Source organism: Heteronotia binoei, chromosome 6, assembly GCF_032191835.1.
Source record: "Heteronotia binoei isolate CCM8104 ecotype False Entrance Well chromosome 6, APGP_CSIRO_Hbin_v1, whole genome shotgun sequence".
Taxonomy (NCBI): Eukaryota; Metazoa; Chordata; class Lepidosauria; order Squamata; family Gekkonidae; genus Heteronotia; species Heteronotia binoei.
This window is the reverse complement of record NC_083228.1, coordinates 51114868-51136811: the sequence shown is the minus strand read 5'-3', so window position 1 is coordinate 51136811 and position 21944 is coordinate 51114868. Positions and strand designations below refer to the sequence as shown.

The 21944-nt window shown below is 37.4% G+C and overlaps 1 protein-coding gene across 1 annotated transcript in view; it reads left to right on the top strand.

The window, feature by feature from the left end:
- The window catches only part of EDRF1 (erythroid differentiation regulatory factor 1), a 39552-nt gene that overhangs the window by 14915 nt on the left and 2693 nt on the right, over positions 1-21944 (top strand). Inside the window, exons 8-23 of the mRNA XM_060241439.1 lie at positions 61-172; positions 482-629; positions 1159-1267; positions 2642-2753; positions 2938-3201; positions 5268-5339; positions 5447-5597; positions 6325-6513; positions 8171-8371; positions 9379-9597; positions 10257-10480; positions 11848-12006; positions 13597-13746; positions 18754-18907; positions 19132-19247; positions 19500-19666. Coding sequence (XP_060097422.1) covers positions 61-172; positions 482-629; positions 1159-1267; positions 2642-2753; positions 2938-3201; positions 5268-5339; positions 5447-5597; positions 6325-6513; positions 8171-8371; positions 9379-9597; positions 10257-10480; positions 11848-12006; positions 13597-13746; positions 18754-18907; positions 19132-19247; positions 19500-19666 — 2547 coding nt within the window. The remainder of the gene's footprint in view (positions 1-60; positions 173-481; positions 630-1158; positions 1268-2641; positions 2754-2937; positions 3202-5267; positions 5340-5446; positions 5598-6324; positions 6514-8170; positions 8372-9378; positions 9598-10256; positions 10481-11847; positions 12007-13596; positions 13747-18753; positions 18908-19131; positions 19248-19499; positions 19667-21944) is intronic.

The window sequence follows — 21944 nt, the reverse complement described above, 5'->3', positions numbered from 1 at the left end:
TGCACCTTTATGAGTTCTGTTCCTATAACCAAAATAATACTGGAAATATTTTTGCTGTAGGGATAACAATAAGCCCATTAATGTGCTGACAGGCATTGACTATTGGCTGGACAACTTGATCTGCAATGTGCCAGAACTTGTAATGTGTTTTCATGTCAATGGAATTGTCCAGGTAAGCTTTTCTGATTTCATTTTTTGTTCTTCATTGGTAAAATATGGTGACTTTTAGAAAGGGTAAGTCAGTAGCACCCTAATGGCAGCTCCCTTGGGACACTGTTACTGTACAGAAACTGAATATTTCTATATGAGTTCATAGGGTTAAGAACATTCATTCTGTACAGTGCTATGAATACTTAGTATACATTTCAGTAATGAAATTCTGAAGTGCATCAGATTGCAAAGTACTTCAATATGTGAAAGGCACCAGTGGTGGTGCATACTTTTTTGTTTTAGCAAAGCTGGATTTTTTTTATTGTTGCAGAAATATGAAATGATTAAGACAGAAGATATTCCCAATTTGGAAAACTCTAATTTCTCTACAAAAGTAATAAAGGATATCGCTCAAAATATTTTATCTTTTTTGAAGTCTAACTGCACCAAAGAAGGACATACATACTGGCTATTCAAGGGTAAGTATTCCCATGCCAAGTGGTCGGCCTTAGGAGCATGGGCTGGGCCTGTGGGCAGGAGAATGTTGCTGCATCTTCTCCCTCTGGTGGCTTCTGACTTGGGGCACCTGGCAATGCACCGGCCTTCCTTCATCCGCACTTGCTTAGCTGGTAGTGGCAGCCTGCTGTGCTCACAAAACCATTTGCTGTTGCCTTGGACCCATCCTCCATTAGTCTTAAGGACAACAAATTGGGTGGCCCAGCTTGTGCAAGACAAGCATGAATGGGTGCAAATGGATCTACTGGGTTGGGAAGAGGGCATTATTTCCTTCTCTTCTCTGCTTCCTTACACCTTCAGCAGCTTTTCTCCCAGGGTCAGGATGTCACTATGGGAGGAATGGGCTTGGAAAGTGCTGGACCTATCCATGACCCTCGGCTTTCTTTGTGTCTGAACATGCTGTTGTATCCAAATATGCTAGTGGTCTTATATAGGTATTTAGGGCCCATAGTTTTGTTAAACTGATAGAATAACTTCTTGTTTTTTTTCCAGCAAGTGGAAGTGATATAGTAAAGCTATATGACCTCACCACCCTCTGTGAAGAAACAGAAGACAAATACCAGAACCCTTTCACAATGCCTGTAGCAGTTCTTCTGTATAAGTAAGTGTGCCCTGCTGATTTCAGTATATAAGAGCAGGAGACTGCCTGCCCAGTAATATTTAACATAAAAATAGCAATTCAGTCCTATGCACTACTGTTAAGCAACAGTGGACTCTTGATTTGGCTGCAGGGTTTATAGCTCCAATGCAAGGATCCTTTTCCTCTTGCTGTGTGTTGAGATGGTAATAGTAGCAGCTGTCAGAATCATTGTAGTTATGCTAAAGTGAAGCCTAATAGCTGCAAGTAATCTTTATTCCAGTGCAGTAATACGCAGTATTGTGCAGAATGAGGCCTGGTGGTAGCACCTGGCATTTCATTCTAAGGCTGTCAGGGTAGTTCTCATGGTCGGTCTGTCTGTCTCTCCCCCCCCCCACCCCTTGTGTTAAGATAATTTTGTTCTAGAAAAAATAGTGGAGGTGGGACTTTTAATCCTTATGGGAAGGGTATAGCTGACCTTAAAGTAGTTGCAAAATATATAAACTCATTTTTTTATTCATTGTCTACTAAATAATTTTTCTACAATAAAAGGTCAGTTGCTGCTTGAGTTCTCCATTCAGAAAACTTAGAAGTTGAGAATTTCAGCCTAAATATGTTGTTTCCAGTGCAATTTTATGCACTTATTCTAGTCTAAAATGATTTCAGTGGGATTAAATGAATAATTCTGTGTAGGATTGTGCTGTAAATGGTCTTGTATGTGGTTTTGATAAAGATGTGACATAAGTCTTTCAGTAGTGATACTCATTTGAATTAGAAAGCTAGGAAATGTCATGTTAAGAAACTGCAGCTGAGAGAAACTCAATGAGTTCCTTATTGATCTTAAATATCATCTCCTATGTAGTTGTACCCCTGAACTATAAACAGCACTTCTTTGTAAAAAATTCATCTTTGAATAGGAATTATTGTCAGTTACATCCAATTAAACTGTGACTTTAATTAGCAGACATAACTACATAGAAGAAAAGAGCCTCTTCATAATCAAATTGGGATTCCCTTGAAATTAATATTTACTTTTATTATATTATATAGATGTAAACACATTTGAAAGAAAAAATAGTTTTATTACCTATTAAGGGTTGTCTAGAAATAAAAGTACAAAGGAAAGGCTTTTAAAGGGAATATTACTAGAACATATTGCATCCTCTAACTTCCATTCTTTTTTTAATGGCATTTTGGTTGGTTCCAATGCCACTCTTCAGCTGAGGAATCCTTTGACTGAGAAAGTCTTAGTAGAATCATGCTTTTCATAGGGGTAGTCCTAGTGCAGTAATCAATAAGAGAGCATCGTTTTTCCATCTATGAAAAATAATTGCTGTTGCAATCAGTGTTGTATATATTGTATGAAAGATTCTTCTGTTTACCTGTTTTTTATCTTAGAGTTGCTTGCAATATGATGCTGAAGAAAAACCAAAACAGGAAGCATTATGGTACTATCAGAACATTACTCCTTAACTGTGTGAAGTTATTGGACAAGGGTAGACATCCTCAAGTAAGAATTCTATCCCAATACAGTTATTAAAATATTTATTACAATATTGACACCTGTCAGATAATCTGGGAATTATAGAACAAGACTGTTACAGCTTTAAATGCTGGGCTTTCAGCTTTGTTAAAAAGTGATCTCCATTGTTAAGAGCTCTGTTGAATTTACTTCCTCTTTCCTTTTTGTTAAGATTATTGCTTCAGCAAACTACATGCTCTCAGAACTGTTCCAGCTAGATGAGCCTAAAAAAGATGAGGCTGGCGAGTTTCCCTTAAATGGTAATTCTGATGAAAGCTACAGTGAAGAAGAGGAAGAAGAAATGCCTGATAGTGATGAAAATGGATCCTATAGCACCAGTTCAGATCCATCTGATGACAACAAGGCAGTTGCTGTAATCAAATCTGTTGGCGAATTGTCTGTACCTGAAAAATACAAATCTACTCATCAAATACGTGTAAGGCGACCCAGTACATGTGATATGGTCTTAGTGGGGTGGGATCAGCTTTTTATAGTAATGTGGTGGCCTGTCTAAATGATGATAGCCTTATATAACAACTTCCCCAACAAAAATAAATGTAGCACGAAGAAAAATGTCTTCATTTTTTCTTTTCTCTGCAACAGGAGTTTAGACTTATGATATTCAGTTACAAACATTCCCTCTTAGCATAACCTACTTCACAAGACTCTTGTGAGGATAAAACTGAAGAGGGCAGAATGATGTATGTTGCCCTAAACTATTTGGGAGAAGAGCAAAATAAAAACTTTAAATAATAGAAACTTCCCTTCCGTGAAGAAAATTACAGCAATTTCAAATTCTGGATCAAACATGAAAAGTTAATTTTACATAAAAATGGAACAGAAGAAAAATAGAAGAAAATACAATTCAGTATCATGTAATGAAATCCAAGTAATACCTTCTTTTAAGGGCAACAAACATGACACAAAACGGTAATTAACAGTGGCTTTAAAATTTGGGAAGTGGGAGGTGGTGGTGCTTGAGGTCATTTGTGTGCTCCAAATCATGGCCTGAGACATCTCCCTGCCCCCAAGTGTGTGAACAGCAGTTTGATAAAGAGTTTCAGAGAACTTGCAAGATTGCACAATGGCTTGTGTCATTTTGGTTGATCTTAATGCAAGTTATTAACTTGGATTTTGTGTTCAGATTTTTCTTGAGCTGACACAGCTACCTGAAACAGGTGGTAGATTGAGAAAGGGCCTTATTCATTGTGGCACCAAAACTTTGGAACTCCCTTCTAAGGGAGATCCATTGGTTTCCTTCTTTGGTCATCCACTCTTTGTTTAGTTTGGCATTGTTTCACTAACTTTTATTAGTGCTTTTCCTTGTTTGTGGGCTTTTCTGCATTCGCATTTTCCTTGCTTGTAAATTCATTTCCGGGGGGATGGGGGAGTTTACATGTATTTTACTCCTTCTGGTGGTCAGTTTGACGTTGACATTGTTTAGTTATTTTTACGTTCAGCCTAAAAACCTGCAGTTTAAATATTCAGGGAGATACCATGAGGTTTTCCAAGTAACGCTCAGATTGACTAATACTGATGAATGCATGGGTGAAATTTTATTGGCATGCTACTAGTTCAAACCTTTCCATACGGAGGCTTTGCCAGAAGTGAACGGAAACTTTCATCCAACATTAAATGCATTCCCAAAACTGTGGGCTTTCCGCCCCTTCGAGGCCTTCAGAGATATAACTCTTCCCTGTTCACAATGAACTTATCACCTTATCTTATTCCCAGGCTCTGGATGGTACAGAGCAAGGGAGGGGACGCCCAGCCACTAATGGTCTCTCTGTGAGAGGCATAACAGTCTAACACAACCCATTCCCACAGTAATATATGGTATGACGGGGACAGGAAAAAGCAAAGCAAACCGCGACAGGAGACACTACATGAATCCTGACAGATATGTTGGACATAAACTGAAGTAATATTGAATTAACCACTAGAGGGAGCAAAGCACATGTGGAATGGAGGGGGGACCCAAAGGAATCTACGAGCAAGGAAGCAAGGAAAATGCAAATGTGGAAAAGCCCTGTGAGTTTGTGTGTTTATATGTTTGTTCTTATATTAGATTTTATTATCTTGTTTCAGCTGTTTCATATGTATGTATTTGTATTTTAGCTGCTTTTCAGTATTTGAGATGTCTTAATTCTCTGCCCTTGGGAACCCTAAATTAGGTAGGAATTCAGCACAGAAATGCTAATAAACTCACTGAAACTCCCTAACCACAGGATTTTGTGGACGACTGTTCTTCAGGCATGGAAGAGATCAGGTTTCAGACCTTATGAAATATAACAGGTTGCATAAAAATAATTGTGCTAGCAGCACTGTGTAGTTTTAAATGTTTTGCTTCTTTCATATCCTGATCATATCGAAAATATAAGCCTTTATTGCTCTTAGGCATATTTTTGGGAATGCGTAATAATAGATATTATCTTTGGAAAGCATTAAAAGAAGTTTCTGTTGAATGATTCAATAAGACTGCATTTTATCTTTTGTGTTAAGCCCAGCTGTGCATTTCCTGTTTGCCATGACACTGAAGAACGATGCAGACTGGTACTCATCTATGTTCTTGAGGTAGGTTTATTAAATGAGTCTTTTGTATACTGCTATAGTTTTGCAACAAGTCAGCACATTATATCCGCTTTGAAGTACAAACGGTGATTGAAAGGCTTTTTCTACAGGGCTTAAAATCAGTTGACAGTAGCATCAAGAAGGAAAGTGATCTTCCTGCAGCTGATCCCAGTACACCTATTCCATTAAAGTATGAGGATGAATCGAAAAGTGTTGGTCCTGAATGCCTTGAGAAACAGATGGCTTTATTTTTAGACAAAAGTAAGTTAAATTGTTATGCACATTAACCTCTCAGTTAAGGCTACTGATTCTCTGAATGATTTATTGACATATCATTGCTTCCTTCACTTGAAAGCAACATTCTGTTTTAATTTTTCAGTAACTAAAAGTTTTAACATCTTGAGACACAAAACCACCCGTGGATGCATAGGTTTGGATCCATACCCACTGGTGTTCTTCCATGAGCACAAGGATTCAACTCACAGTGTACAATTTTCTCGGCCCCCCCCCCTTCCCCTCAACAGTTTAGAATGCACCAAAAATCTTTTTCTTTGGAAGATCTAATCTCTCCCAGAAGCAGGATTTTAGGAGGTCTCTTGAGGGAGAGGGGGAGAGCCAAGAAAGCTGTGTTTGTGAGAGGAAATCCTTGCACCCATAGTAAGCTTCTGGTGGATCCAAGCCGTAGTATTCTTTCAGTATATCAGCTTGCAAAGGCGGCATGTTCCCCCATCAAGTATACTTCTCAGAACTGGTCCCAGAATCTCTCATGTTGGGCAATCCTGGGCTGGCTTTGTGTGTTGAAGTATATACTAAAATGATTGAATTTTGGAATTTCTTAATGCAGGAGTGAGACCTGTACACTTGCTTGTTGTTATGTAAACCTGTTTTACAAATACAGACTGTTACAAGAAAATGGAAATGAAGAGAGCTAAATTTAACCATTTGACTATGGTTAATAAGAATTAACTGTTTTATGTTTTAATTACAGTGGGGTTATTACGGGAAGTTAAACATTCCAGTCAGTCAGGAATGATTCCAGGATCGTGGCAGCACAAAATGAAACTTCAGCTGATTTTGAAATCATCCAAAGCTTACTATGTTCTCTCTGATGCTGCTGTGAGTTTACAAAAATATGGAAGAGCTTTACGATACATAAAACTAGCTCTGCAGTGTCATGGTAAGTTGTTGGCTTTAAAAAAAATGGTTCTAGATGTACAGGGTTGAATTTGTTGTCATTTCCACCTGTCGTGTTTATGATAGTATGGGTGTTTAAATGTTATTTTGACCAGGGTTTGGGTGAGATTACATCAGTTTTTTGCAGCCCAGTTGTATTATAGTATACTTAAAAACGATGGATCTTAGTCCTTTCTTTTCTTTTATAATACAGCTCTTTTGGCCACAGCCTTCAGCCTAATCCCACATGGGGGGTGAATCTCACTCAAGTCACAAGTTTTTTAATTTTAAGCTGGGTTGCTAAAAGGTAGGATGCCAGTGACCTGGTGATATATGGGTCCTTATCTTGTAGATGAAAAGAGAGGCTCTGATTAATATTTGAGCTATGGTTTTGAGTCAGTGAGTACGTAGAAAACATTTGCAGCTTGGCTCAGTAATGACTAGATATATGAATCATATTTCCCTTTTTAAAGTCCAACCAATTTGACAGGCATGGGCAGGACATTTTTAAAAATCCAAAGAAAAATAAGGCTACACCAAGCAATGTGCCAGCAAGCCACATAAGGAAAACAGATGCCAGGTGATAGCCTTATTATAAAAAACCACTAAACATTTATCTATAAAAGCTTTGTCAGGGGGATCAGAGAGTTCATTTTGTTTGGAACCTTTCCGCAGCAATTAGGTTCTATTAACTTAGTTGCTATGGAAAGGCTCAGAACAAATTGTAGGGGCTTTACAGAAAAAAGCTGTCACATGGCATCTCTTTTTCCTTATTTAGCTTGCCAGACCACAAAATAGTAGTATTAAAGAATGCTATCAAAAAACTGAACATCTCTTTGAAACTAAGTGTTCTGCATAAACTATGAAATGTTGTAATTCAGTCAGCATGACAGTTCACTGGGAGCCAGGAACTGTGTATGTGTATCATAATTTTTTGTAGGTTCTTAGGTCCTTTAAATCCTGTCATCGAAGCAGTCCCTGTGCATTCCTAGCATCTTGAGAGGGCAGTTAAGGAGGCTGTAAAAAATATATGCTTTATAACGCATAGGACAAAGGAGTGTGAGCTTGAGAGAGGTTTAGGCCTAGAACCCAGATGCCTCATGTTGCTGTATATACAGTAGGGATGGGCATGGACCTAAAAATGATAGTTCAGGGAAGCCCACGAACTAAACCCTGAAATGACCCAAAGGGGGCCCACCTGAACTGGTCCAGCTAGTTCAGGGATCACCTGGGAATGTTTAAGTGGCTGCTGAACAGCAGATCTGATGAACTGTTAGGTTTAAATGGCTGCAACCCAGCCATTCCATTGTTAGGTTTAAGTGGCTGGCCTTGAGCAGCCACACTGAACCAGCCAAAAGACTGATAAATGTTTGAGGAAGGCAACTTCCATGAACATCAGTTGCTAAGCTCCGAAACAGCCCAAGTTCATGCTGAATTTTGGCCTGTGAACCATTTTGTGCCCATCACTAACATACAGTTAGTATTGTAGGTCACAGCTTTCCTTAGTGAGAGTTTGAAGTTGGGTTTAAGAGTAAGAGATAAAAACATGATGCTTCAGCATTTGAGAAGATACTACATGAATACTGTTTTTTCTCGTATGGTAAAAGTAGCATTCTGGCTCTCTTGTTCACTAGTTTCCTTTTTTAATTTCTCCCAACTAGATACATATTGCTGCCTCAGCACAAACATGCTTTCTGAAGTACTCCTGTTTCTTTGCCAATGTTTAACTCTTTGTGGTGATATCCAACTAATGCTGGCTCAAAATGCAAACAACAGAGCTGCATATCTTGAAGAGTATAACTATCAGACGAAAGAAGATCAGGAAATACTGCATAGCCTACATAGAGAATCCAGTTGCCAAGGTATGATAATGATTTGGTAACAAAAGAGAGTGCTATATTTATAAAAATGGTTTAAGCATCCTCTTACTGATTTGTTGTGTGAGGAGGGGGAGGATAGTTTTGTGAGTTTAAGAAAAGCCATGGTCTCATCTGCCTGTAACAAGTGAAGAATAGACATTTTAAGGTGGAATAGTCACCTATGCACAAAATGTGCCATGCTGGACCTGTGAAGGACTTAAGTAAGAGTTAAAGTGTATAATAGTCTTAGGACAATATATAGAAACCTGTTTCCATTCTTAGTTGCATTTTTAGCTAAAGCTTTATGGCAGAATAGGCAAGTCCCTTCTTGTAAGCTGAGTAGTGGTGTGGTTGCAGTATGGCACAGTTGACAGGGAGAGTTCTGTCACACAGTAAGTTGACACTTACTGATAGGTAACTGACACCTACACAACAACATTCTAGGCAGCAGTCCAAATCTAAGTTATTCATTTAGTAGGAATTGGATTTTCAGAGCAACATTCTTGAAACAGAAGTAAATAAAAAAAGAATAGCTGTGCATTTATTGCACTGTCAGCTAATTGGAAAGGGCTCCATGCCATATTTACATACAGTTTTCTTTTTATTCATTTGGTTGGCATGACGTGTTGGATCCTAAGGACTCTGCTTGTGGAATAGACCTCTCTAACCTTCCTCATTAGCCTTCCCCCAAGCTTGTAGAAAAAATACCCCCTGATCTATACTATCTTCCATTGTGTAGATTTATTGATCCCCAATTCATGACCTAGTTCAGAATGAATGATAAAATGCTTTCAATGTTTCACAGTACTCACTCTGCACAAGTTAACAACCTATTAAACTAATTATAAAGTTCTTTTTATACTGAAAAATGAGACATTGTTAGAGTGATTCATAGCAGATAACGACTTGAAGAAATTGCTTCAGTAGTCATTGTCCAACTGCAACTTCCTTTCCTGCAATTTGGCTATAACTCACAAATAATGGAATGTCTTAAAACTTTTATTTTCTAGTATTTTCTTGGGCGACTGACTTGTCAACTGATTTGGAATGCCAACTTTCAATTAGCTGCAAATGTTATGAGGCAGCTAATGAAATCTTACTTTTTAGTAACTTAAAAGAACACAGTGCAGAGCAATATACGCAAGTAATGAAGAGGACTGGTAATGTTCTAAATGAAATTGGAGTATTTTACATGAACCAAGCTGCTGCTTTGCAGAGTGAGAGAGTAGGTACGAATTTATCTTTTTAAAATCTGTTTTATCTTTTTAAAAAATCTGATTTGTTTTTAAATGTGGGAGTTTAGTTATCAGAAGAGATAACATGTATGTAGCACTTGCCTGATTGAGTAGCGTGCTGCAGATGGTATTTGCAGTGTAGAGAATACAGAATAATTTCAATCACTCAGTACAGACTTAAGATGTGATGAAGAAACTGAGGACAAGCTGTGAGAATTCAGTTTCCTTCCAAGGGAGTTATCTTGAATGCCAGGCTGATTTCAAATCCTGTTAAGAATGGAACCTGGATTAATACCTACTGCATTTAATGGCATTCCTTATATAGTGCTTTACTGTGACAAAGGAATTTGTGCTTGAGAGCAGAGGAAGGAGCTGGGGGAAGGAGACTGTAGCTTTACTGTTCTGATCCATGAGCATTTCTAGTTTTGCTTGAAATTTGAAGTTGAGTGCAAATATTAGCATATGCAAGGATTAAATACATCATCTGTCACCACAATTTAGAAAACTGTGGCCTGAGTTTTGTTCATGTCTTCCACATTTATATTAGAAGAGCAGCTGGTAGCATTCACAGCATGTTGAACAGATTCTGCAGAAAAGGTTGAACAAAAACACCCTTGAATAAAACTGGCCTTATTCTTTCTATTCTTTTCTAGAGAGCAAAAGTGTATCTTCAGCTGAACAGCAACTGTGGAAAAAAAGCTTCTCCTGTTTTGAAAAAGGAATTCAAAATTTTGAATCCATTGATGATGCTACCAATGCTTCTCTCCTCTTATGTAACATGGGAAGATTGATGCGGATTTGTGCTCATGCTCATTGTGCTTCTGGGGGAGATTTTAAAAGAGAATTTTCTCCTGAAGAGGCCCTTTATTATAATAAGGTAAACTCTTCTTGATTACAGTTTTCTGAATAGGCCTGTGCAGTAATTTAGACTTAAGTATAGGAATGAGGTACACAGTTACTTGGACAAGTTATATGTTGAATTTTTAAAACAGTATTTCAGACTTCCAAAGTTGTTGCTAAATTGTTAAAAGTAGCAGTTACAACAAACATACACTTTTGTTCTTTACTGGAATAGGGGTGGATAACCTGACCCTAAATATTCTTACCTCAGAAGTAAAAAAGACACTTCAGATGGTTGTGTGGTGCTTTACTTGAACAGATAACTGTTTGCGAAAGTAGTGTATTCTTGGATAAGGACACTCTCAGAAGTCCAGGTGACTTTTATGAGTAGGGATTTTTGCATTGTTACAGACATCCACATAAAATGCTGTTGGGACTTTGTGAATATCCTTGATGTTATGTATTTCACTTGAGTGAATGTTCATATAAGTAGTCAACTGGAGCAAATGGAATGGTACAGAGCATCAGTTCAGTCTCAGACTGTAGTGAAATTGTTGTTATTTGGATTGCAGCCTTAGTATCAGGGACAGTTGTGGGGAAATGGGAGGAGATGTACAGGTGATTTTGGGTGTATTTTTTCATCATTTTATACATTTGACAAGCGTTTGAACAATGTAATCAGTTGCCCAAGAAACAAAATCTTTTCATCGCTATGAGATCCTATATGATCTCCAGTTGTATAGATGTTTTTAAAAGCAATGAAGGTATTTCCTTGCGGGTCCCCAGGAGTGAGCTTCCATCTAGGGGAATAAAAGTACCCAAGATCAACTCTCCTTGTGAGATAGAGGAACTACGCAACTGTAGTTACATACATTCCTAACTGCTAAATTAGCCTGTAACTCCAGAAAGATATCATGGTTGATGGCATGTAAAAGTACTGAGGGATCTAAGAGAACAAATTACCTTGCTATTCCTGTGATCCCTTGATGTAGCTTTACTACTGAACCCTGGCCAAAATCAGATTGAAGTGGAGCATTATGAGTTTTGAGACAATGGTTAGTGGACATATATTTGTAGTGGTGTTTCCTTATTTTCATGTGAAATTCTAGAAGAATCAGATCTTTGGGTCTTAAGTTTGTAGACACTGGAGTTCACTGGCTAACTTTAACACACCTCATAGATGAGTCATACAGGTATTTCCTTTACACTTGCTTTTAAGGAGAGGATAATGGACTACAGTTCAATAATGGGGGGAGTGTACTGTTTGAATCTTCACAACCATCAACATTCAAAACAAAAGGTGATATTTAATACCCGCCATGAACCACTTAGGCTCATAATAATAGTATTCACTTTTGGTAACCACTTTGTTGTGCACTAATCGTTTTTGTTTTTTTTTTTTAGGCTATTGACTATTATCTGAAGGCCTTACGATCACTGGGAAAAAGAGATGTCCATTCAGCTGTCTGGGATTCTGTCAACTGGGAACTGTCTACTACCTATTTTACTATGGCAACCCTGTTGCAAGACTATGCTCCATTATCCAGAAAGGCTCAGGAACAAGTAACCAATTTTTATTTACTGTAATCAGTTATTGTACTAGCAATTATGTGTAATAAAAAGAGTCTTTCATGTATATCTTTACTGGAAAAAGTACTGCTTATGATGATATTGTTTCCAGAATGGCATAACAAAAGGGTTCCCAAACATCTCAGGCCACATAGCCTTATTTTCTTAACCCTCTCATTCTAGAGGGTGGCAGTTTTTATACTGCTGGTCACCAGCATTATTCTGTTTCTAGAAGAGGCATGTTTCCCCCCCTTCAGTTGGAATGTAGTCAAATAAATAAAGGTTTCTCTTTGACTTTCAGAATATTTTTAGAGCAAGAAGATGCTTCCCTTTGGTTTTTAGAAGTGGAAGAGAGATACTTACTAGATTTTTTTGTGAAATACATCAGCAAATCATCAAAATGAATGCTTGAATAATAGAAATCTTCCAGTTTTGGATATACTGATTTATTTTAACAATACTATACAGTACATTAAAATAAAGATTCCCCCCCCCCCCAAAAAAAAAAAATAGCTGGAATGCATACTATCTAGGCCAGCTTTTCAGAAAGGTCTCAGAAACTGAGGGAGAAAGTAAAAGCTGAATATAAGGATAGGAAACGGATTTAATGATGGAGATTTCAAAATAGCATGGATAAAGCTACACATAGATATTCAGAAATTTTATGGAATTGGAGAAATGCAAAAAAGTAATTTATAGGCGGTATTATGCTTCCCAAACTTGCTCCAGTGATGCCAGAATTTGCTGGAGATGCAAAAAGTACATTGGTTCATTTATTTGTGCTCTGTGGCAGTGCTTAAAAATCCAGATATTTCGGCAAGAAACTTGTAAAACTACAGGATAAATTGTTAGTAGCAATATTCCAGGCAACTCTGGAGTGATTCTTCTGGGATAGTCTAAAAATAAAAATATGAATCTCATAAGGAATCTTCTAACAGCAGCAAAAATAATAGTAGTAGAATTTTGGAAGCAAAAGAAGCTACCCAATACAGAGACTTTGTAAAATATGGTTTCTCTAGTATATGGGAAAAATTACAGCTTCCATTTTGTAATTTCTGCTTGTATTATCTATTTATGTATATGTCAACAAAGACCTGATTAATGTCTTTTGTTTTGTTTGCTGCTTGTGCATAAATACTGTCCTGATACTATTTGAAAATGAGAACTTCATGGAAAAGGCGACAAGATTACTTGTTTTGCCATTGTTAAGCTTAGGGCCTACATTGGCTTGCTGTCTTTTAGGGATACCAGCCTCCAGGGATCCCCTGGACTTACAGCTCATTTCCAGATTACAGAGTTCAGTTCCCATGGAGAAAATGGATGATTTGGAGGGTGGACTCCATGACATACCTCACTGAAGTTCCTGAGCTCCCCAGGCTCCTAAATCTCTAGGAGCCTCCCAACTGGACCTGGCAACCTCACTTCCCCCATCCCCTGCCAGTGGCCAGGGGGACCTGGGAACCCTACTTTAATTGCCCTCTTCCAGGTTTGATTAACTTGACCACAGAAGTCAGGATATTATTTCTGAAATCAACTGGTTTTGATATTGTAATTTTGAAAGGTTATTGGTATATTGTGTTTTAGATAGAAAAAGAAGTTAGTGAGGCAATGATGAAATCTTTGAAATACTGTGATGTTGATACCGTGTCTGCTCGACAACCCCTTTGCCAGTACCGGGCAGCTACTATTCACCACAGGCTGGCTTCCATGTATCACAGCTGTTTGAGAAACCAGGTATGTGCCTAGAGAAACCCTTTGTGTGCCTTTTTGTCATGATTATTTATTTATTATTTATTTATTTTGTTCGATTTATATCCCGCCCTACCCCACCAAAGCGGGCTCAGGGCGGCTTACAACACAGAATGCTAACAATAGATCAATTTAAAATACATTAATAATTTATTCAGTAAAATACATAAATAGATAAAACACACATCAATATACTATGCTACCTCTTCCTTAAGTCGGTTCTTCAAGTATTCCAGTATTCAAATATTCTGATGTTCATAAGTTTGGATATTCAGGCATCCAGGTATCAGTCAGTTGTATGCCAACCGGAAGAGGGCTGTTTTACAGGCCCTGAGGAACTGTTCAAGATTCCGCAGGGCCCGCACCTCCTCCGAGAGCTGGTTCCACCAACAGGGGGCTGCAATCGAAAAGGCCCTGTCTCTGGTCGCTTTCAGATGGGCCTCCTTTGGCCCAGGGATTATGAGGAGGTTCTGAGATTCTTACTTATTACATATGTAAAAGGAAGGATATGAAGTAGTTTCATTTTTCATGGTTAGTAAGCTGAGTGTTTTATATTTATTTATTACAACATTTATACCTCACCTTTTCTTGTGGTTTGTGCGCATGTATGTGAATTTACGAAAGTGCAAATTTTGATCATCGCTGTATAGTTATCAGGCTCTGCATTTCAGCGTAGCCTTTTTAGATGATAACTCTTGCTTTTACTGCTGCCATTGTGCTAACCCTGATCTTTCACCAGTAATAGAATTATCCCATCACATTTCAGAAGGAGAAACCTTGTTGCAAGAGGGTAGCCATAATGGAAAGGGTTTTTTTGTACAAATATGATAAACTGATCTGATTTAGTGTATTTTGACATTTAATAAACTAAATTAAAGTTCCTCATGTTAATTTTAATAATCAATACCTGAACTGAAATATTTGAGTAGGAGAAAAAAATTAATGTGTTGGTTTAAATACTGTAATAAAACAAATTCAAAACTTATGTGGAAATTACTTTTATTGGAATAATACCTGTAAGAATGTGAAGACAGTATAGCATGTTCTCAAAAACTTGAACTCTTGACACACAAAATTTATCACATCCAGAGAACAGTGCATGATAAGCCTGGGCTGTGGTTGTCTACTCATCTGTTTCAATAGAATCTTTCACTGTGGCATCTCAAGCTTCACTGTCACTCTGCATAGCAGCACTTATATTACTTGATACTTGAACAATCTTATATGGATTACAATATCCCTTCCATGATGTGAGCAATAGGGCTGCCAATCCCTAGCTGCGGCCTGGAGAGCTCTCAGAATTACAGCTAATGTCCCGGCAACACAGTTCCTGAAGAAAATGGCTGCTTTGGAGATTAGATTTCTAACATTCTATCCTGGCCCTGCTGCTCCCAGGATCCACCCCCAAATCTCCAGGAATTTCCCAACCATATGTTGGCAGCCCTAGCAAAAAGGGAGATATAAGAATTTTAGCTTTGGATCTTGATTGGCTGCACAGGTTAAGTTATGGAATCACTTCATTTTTTTTTTCATTTTTTTTTTATTTTGCAATATATTGAGAGATATTCTACTATCAACATTTAAAGATAATTTTTCAATACATTACATACATAATTTCCCACCCTCCAATTTATGACCTCTGCCGGTATAGAAAACAAATTAAAAACCTTTTAAAAGTAAAAATTTACATATATAGACTCTTAACTAAAATTTATCATTCACTTAACTTTATCTTAACTCCAATATAACTATTATTATTATTTCTTAACTCTTATTTGTCAATATTGCATATTTAATCAAATAACCATAATCCATTCCACTTTAAAAGTTCAATTAATACATATTAAACATTAACCATAAAGTTCATAGGCATGGAGTCACCACTAAAAATTATTCAAATCTTAATCATATCTTAACTCACATAAGCTTACTATATTAACTCAGCTACTTATATTCCACTACTAGAACAGTACTCAATAATCAGTCCTTCTTTCTCCTTTAAAGTTCAATCAGTGTTATTAAAAACCACTAAATGACTCTTCACCTTCCATTGTATCTCCACATAATTTTGGAATTTATTCCAATCTTCTTTAAATTTCTCCAGATTACAGTCTTTTAAGATTCTAGTAAGATCCAGTCCCATTTTTCAGGTATTCTGTCTTGCTTCCACATTTGCGCATACAGTGTTCTTGCAGCTGAAAGCAAACACAACAATGTCCTGTCTTGCTTTGGAAAGCTTTCTATTTGTAATCCCACCAAGAAAACATCTGGAGTTCTCTTGATATTATATCCGAAGATTTTCGATATCTCTTGTTGAATCATAAGCCAGAATTGCTTCGCTTTTTCACAAGTCCACCACATGTGATAGAAAGAACCTTCATGTTTTTTACATTTCCAACACCTATCAAAGACTTGATTACTCATTTTTGCTAATATTTTAGGCATCATATACCATCTGTACAGCATTTTAAAACAGTTCTCTTTTATATTATAACACGTTGAAATTTTCATAGAGTTCTTCCATAGGTGTTCCCACGTCTCTATTTGTATTTATTTGTTTAAGTTTATTGCCTATTTAATCATTTCAGGTTTCACAACCTTTTCTGTAGACCATTTCAGTAACAACTTATAAGTCCTTGAAATCAACTTTTCATTTTCACCCAACAGCATTTTTTCCATTTCTGTTTTTTCATATCTTATACCTGTATTCCTGATATCTTTTTCTACCAAGCTTTTAATTTGAAGCAGTTGAAACCAATCAAATTTTCCCTGCAATTCTTCAGCCGATTTCATTTCTACTTTACCTCCCTGAAATTTTAGCAGTTGTTCATATGGTACATATTTCTCTTCTCGTGGACTTTGACAATTTTATAACTTCAGTTGGCACTATCCAAAGTGGTTTTCTCTCATCACCATATTTATTATTTTTTCCCAAGTAGTCAACAAGTTCCTCCTTATATAATGGTGTGAGAAAAATCCATCCATCTTCTCTTTCCCATAATACAGATATGCATGCCAACGAAAAGTATTTCCCTGACCTTCTAGAGCCAATAATTTTTTATTAGTCAAAGTCATCCAGTCCTTAATCCATACCAAACATACTGCATCATGGTATAGCAGTAAGTCAGGTAATTGGAAGCCACCTCTATCTTTTGCATCCGTCAGGATTTTCATCTTAATCCTTGGTTTCTTGCCCGCCCATATAAATTCTGAGATCTTTCTTTGCCAAAGATTAAATTGTTTCTTATCTCTCACAATTGGAATGGTTTGAAAAAGAAACATAATTCTTGGTAGAACATTCATTTTAATTGCAGATATCCTCCCCAACATAGATAAATTCAGTTTATTCCGTTTTAGCATATCTTCAATTTTATGCCAAAGCTTTTCATAGTTATTCTTATATAGATCAATATTGCTCATCGTAATCTCCACACCTAAATATTTTACTTTTGAAGCAACTTCACAACATGTAACATTTTGTAGCTCTTTGTTTGCCTAAAGACAAGTTCTTAGTAAGGATTTTCGATTTTTCTTTATTGATATAAAAACCTGCTAACTCACCATACTCTTTAATTTTCTTCAACAACAGGGGTGTTACTTGTAATGGATTTTCATTAATAAACATGGAATCACTTGATATTTTTATTTGGATTGCTGTTCGTGTAAAACATGTACACTCATTGTTTCTAACCATAATTACCTGAAAAACATTGTACACATTGAAACAACCATGCTTGTCTAATACTGTATTGGTAGTGGCACCTATTCATTGTTAACTTTATGAAATAATGTGTAGAAATCAAAAGAAAAATAAAGCACCAGAAAATTCTCTGCCCCACATCTCTGGAGGGTGTACCATTCTGTATTTTTAATCTCCCTTTTGTATGTAGCAAGTTTTAATTTTTTTAGAGGAAGGCACAGCTTTCAAAGAATTTTTTGAAGAATCAAGCAATGGTACCTGAAATAAGAATAATGCAGGGGAAGGTAGTGGTCTTTTTTTCTTTAAACAATGTTGTGTTAGTGTTAGATAAGCACTGTAGCTAGTAGCATATTGAAAGTGTACAGAGCCACAGAGAACGGTAGAATAGTTTGCAAAACAGCAAAGCTGTGGAATGATTTTGGGAATTCTTGCTTGTGTTGAGTAAAGTCCCAGCGGCCAGTGCTGCTTTCACAACTGACATAATAGTCAAGGATGTACAAGAAATGTGTCATTTTCTAGTGAGATAATACTGCAGTTTCAGTATTGGTATACTGTGATACCCCAGTAACAGCTGTGGCCTGTCTTGATGGATAATCTGGGCCCTGAGCAATGAAGTGAATGAAAACTGTTTGAATCCAGAAGCCACAAAAGGGGTTTGCAGAAGTGATTATTACTAATCTTTCCTTCCTGCTGCACTCCATTCTGGTTCCTCCAAGTTCCTCCTGAGAGTTGGGGAGTGTGTAGCACTCCCTTGCATAAAATCTTGCTGCCTTTGCACAAGTTCCTGGAGGGTTTGATGGCCATTAGTCCTAGTCTTTCATTGCAGATCACTTGCATTTCAGTCCAAGGGTCTCCTTACCTGAAGGAACAGTTTATTGAGGAGCACAGGGAGCTGTACTGGACTTTGACAAAGATCCCTTCCATTAATGCTCCATTGTTTGTATCCAAGCTTGTGTTTTATTGCATGATTAAAATAATTGTTTGAAAATGCTGTAGAGGGAGAATTTTTCCTTGAGCTGTCAATTTGGATTTTTTAAAATGTAACTGCATGGCACACTGGTAGGGTAATGGGACTACTCCAGTAGGAGCCTGCACATATTTAATAGCAATTTGTTAAAAGAATTAGCCTTCTAAACCGTCATAAAGAAAGTCCCATACCATATGCTTTCTTCTGAGCACCTATTTTCTATAAACATTTAAATAGCTCTGTAGCAAGCATAGGACAAATTGGGGCTATGCTTTTTATTTTTCTGAATGAACTTTGACACAAAAATGAATTTTACCCTTTAAAGGTTGGTGATGAGCATCAACGGAAACAACACAGAGTACTAGTTGATCTCCATTATGGTAAAGCTGTGAAGTTTTTCCAACTCCTGAAGGATGCACCGTGTGAGCTGTTACGTGTACAGTTGGAAAGAGTGGCATTTGCAGAATTTCAAATGGCAAGTAAGTGGGACAGTTGCTATGTTAGAAATAACTATTACAAAAAAGAAGCAAATGCTAATTCCTGGTTGCCTTGGGATACATTGAAATTTGCTGTTTTGGTGAAAGCTTGCATGTGTTTTGTGTGTAAAAACAAAATCCCAGTTATTAAATTCTTGAAGTATTTTTGGACAGAGCTGTTAACTATGAAGTGTTCAACACTCATGTCTTTCTGATCCTAATTTTAGGTCAGAACAGTAGTGGTGGAAAATTGAAGACTTTGTATGGGGCCTTGGATATAATGACACAGAGCCACTCTGTTTTTCATCTCATAAGAAAAGAACTAGTTGGTGAATGTGAGCAGGTAATTAGAAAGCATGAACTTGTGATCTGTGGTTCTGCAGTGTTGCTTTCATCTGGCTACAGTATGTTCAGAAAGCAATGTTTAATTGATATTTGTATATTTGACAACTCTCCTATAGCAACTTGTTTTGTTTCATGAAATTGCATCTTTGTTTTGAAACCTATGTCAGCTTGCATGTGTTCACATATGTCTTAATTTGTGGTATTCTATCTAGATTTAGTAACCATTTTCACAAATGTCCTCTGTTTTCAGGGACTTGAAGATGGCAAAAACAGTGCTGAGAAAGTACCAACTGAAAATTCTTCTGCAAGCCTTAATAAGGAAGAACTATCAAAACTCTTTAGTATATTTGAGTCTCGATTGTCCTTTCTCCTCCTCCAGTCCATTAAGCTGCTTACATCAACAAAAAAGAAAATGGGGTAAGTGTCAGTTCATAGGGCAATCTTTTTTGTGGTACAGATACCTCACATAAGTGCTTGCGTAACAGTGGGTTTCTCTTTCTAGATATCCTTTCTTTTTGTTGCCCAGTCTCCTTTATATATAGGTTTGGACTGCTCATTTATATTCATTTAAAATCCAGAAATATACCAGTCATTATTCATTTAAATTATCACAACTACATTTCCCCTTTTATGCATTTCATCCTAAGCCTACACACATTTCATGAAGAATATATAACCACCACCAAAATTCAATTATCATTTATGATCTTGAAATTAGTATCAAAGTCACTACCTTGCAAAACTACAGAAAGGCTGTGCAATTAAACAAATTGACAGTGAAGTGCAGCTCTTTCTTTCAAAGCTCATGAAAAGGTTTTCAGCCTTCTGGAGAGGAAACTCTTTAGTGTTCTTGTTACCATGATCATATTGGCATATTTGTTCAGATACTGTTGAGAGAATGAAGGGGAAAGTCTGTGTATACATGCATGTGCAAACTACATTATCATAGGTTCTATGGTGCTATAGACAAGCATTCAGATTAAGATTGAGGTTGCTATAAGGAGTCAGATGTATGTTAGTGTGTGCCAACATCGGTCTGTTCATCTGTATTTTTTGGCACTACTTGGAGGGAAGGTAGGAATAAAGTACATGAGTGTTGTCAGTGCTATTCTTTGGTACAGCTGGAATACTGGACCCAGTACAACACATCTGGCACATTCTTCAGCATTTGGATTTTGTTAGGCTAATGTATTTAAATAGAAGAGCCAAAATAACTGCTGGGCTTTGGCTTCTGTGTTAGAAAATTTGAGGAAAAAAGAACAACTCAACATGCCAGTCATGTATTTTGTAAGGGGAATAGTCACTCTCAGACTTCTTTGGATGCCTGTGCTGATGGCATGTTTGGCAGAATCTAGCAATTATTAGCCCTCCTGCTGAACAGCTGTGGGGGGAGGAATACAGGATGAAATAGCAGCAGAGAGGTTGTGGTGCTTCTAGTTTTGCCTTTAGTTGCTGCACTAGATTTTTAATTCTCCACAAGGTGGCAATATAAATACAGAAGACTGAAATGTAGTTCCTTTATCAGACGAACTCATTTATTGTTAATCCATTAGCAACAGTTAAGAATGCTGTAGTAGAGTATCATACAGGCTTAGAGAAACTGATAATTCATGCCAGAATATCTGCTTACACTTCCTATTCTTCTCTTTTGATCATTGCTAATTGTCTTTAAAGACTCTACATATACATTGCAATCTAATTCTAAACTTTTTTTGAGCTTTGGAAAATGAAAGCATAAAGCTGTTGTGAGCACTTAATTGTAGCTGGTGCTATAGCATGATCATATTATGTCTGTTGTGGCTCATTCAAGTAGCTTTACTGTAGCATGTATGAATTGATCATAGGTTGCGGATATTTTATTAAAAGAGATATAGACATAGTTGGACAAGGGGTCTGGAAAAGCAGAGAGAGAACATGAAAGCTATAGAGATGGCAATCCTTGGCACACAAAATGTAATTCAGTTTTGCAAAGCTGACTTCAAGCTCCCCTGATGCCATTGCTTGGCCATCCTGTACAGTAAGGTCAAAGATGTGGAGATATCTTACAAGGGTTGTCAGACATTGAATTATGTTTGCACAACTGCTGCTAAAGGATTAGGCTGCAAAGGCAGCCACATTGGTTTTAACTAGGAATGGGCATGAACTAGCTCACAAGCCAAAACTTGGGCAGGCTTGGGAACCTATGTTCAGGGAAGGTGCCTTCCCTGAACATTTACCAGAATTTTGGCTAGTTTGAGGCCAGCCAATTAAACTAAAAGCTAAGCATTGCGGGGTCTGCCACTCATTTGCCAGTCAGCCATTTAACCCTTTGTTTTTGCTCCCAGCATTCAAAGGGTGGGGCATAAAACTGAATGGCTGTGAGCCATTTAACACTTCAGTTTCCCTGCTGCTTCAAAGGGGGAAGGTGCAAAACTGAAGGGTTAAAGGAAAGCCCCATTCTGGGTGTTTGCCATCCTCTTTTTCTGGGCTGCGGCAAGCCACAGCCAGGAAAAATGGGGAAAAGAAGTCCTTTCCTGTGCAATTCCTACCCCCTTCTCCTGGCCCTGGCGAGCTGTAGTCAGAAGAAAGGCTGAACTGAATTTGCATGGTTCAGATAGGGCCTGTTTGGGGTGGTTTAGGGTTTGGTTTGTGGGCTGCCCTGAACCACCCTTTTTAGTTTTGTACCCAGCCGTAATTTTAACTGAGAACCCTGCAG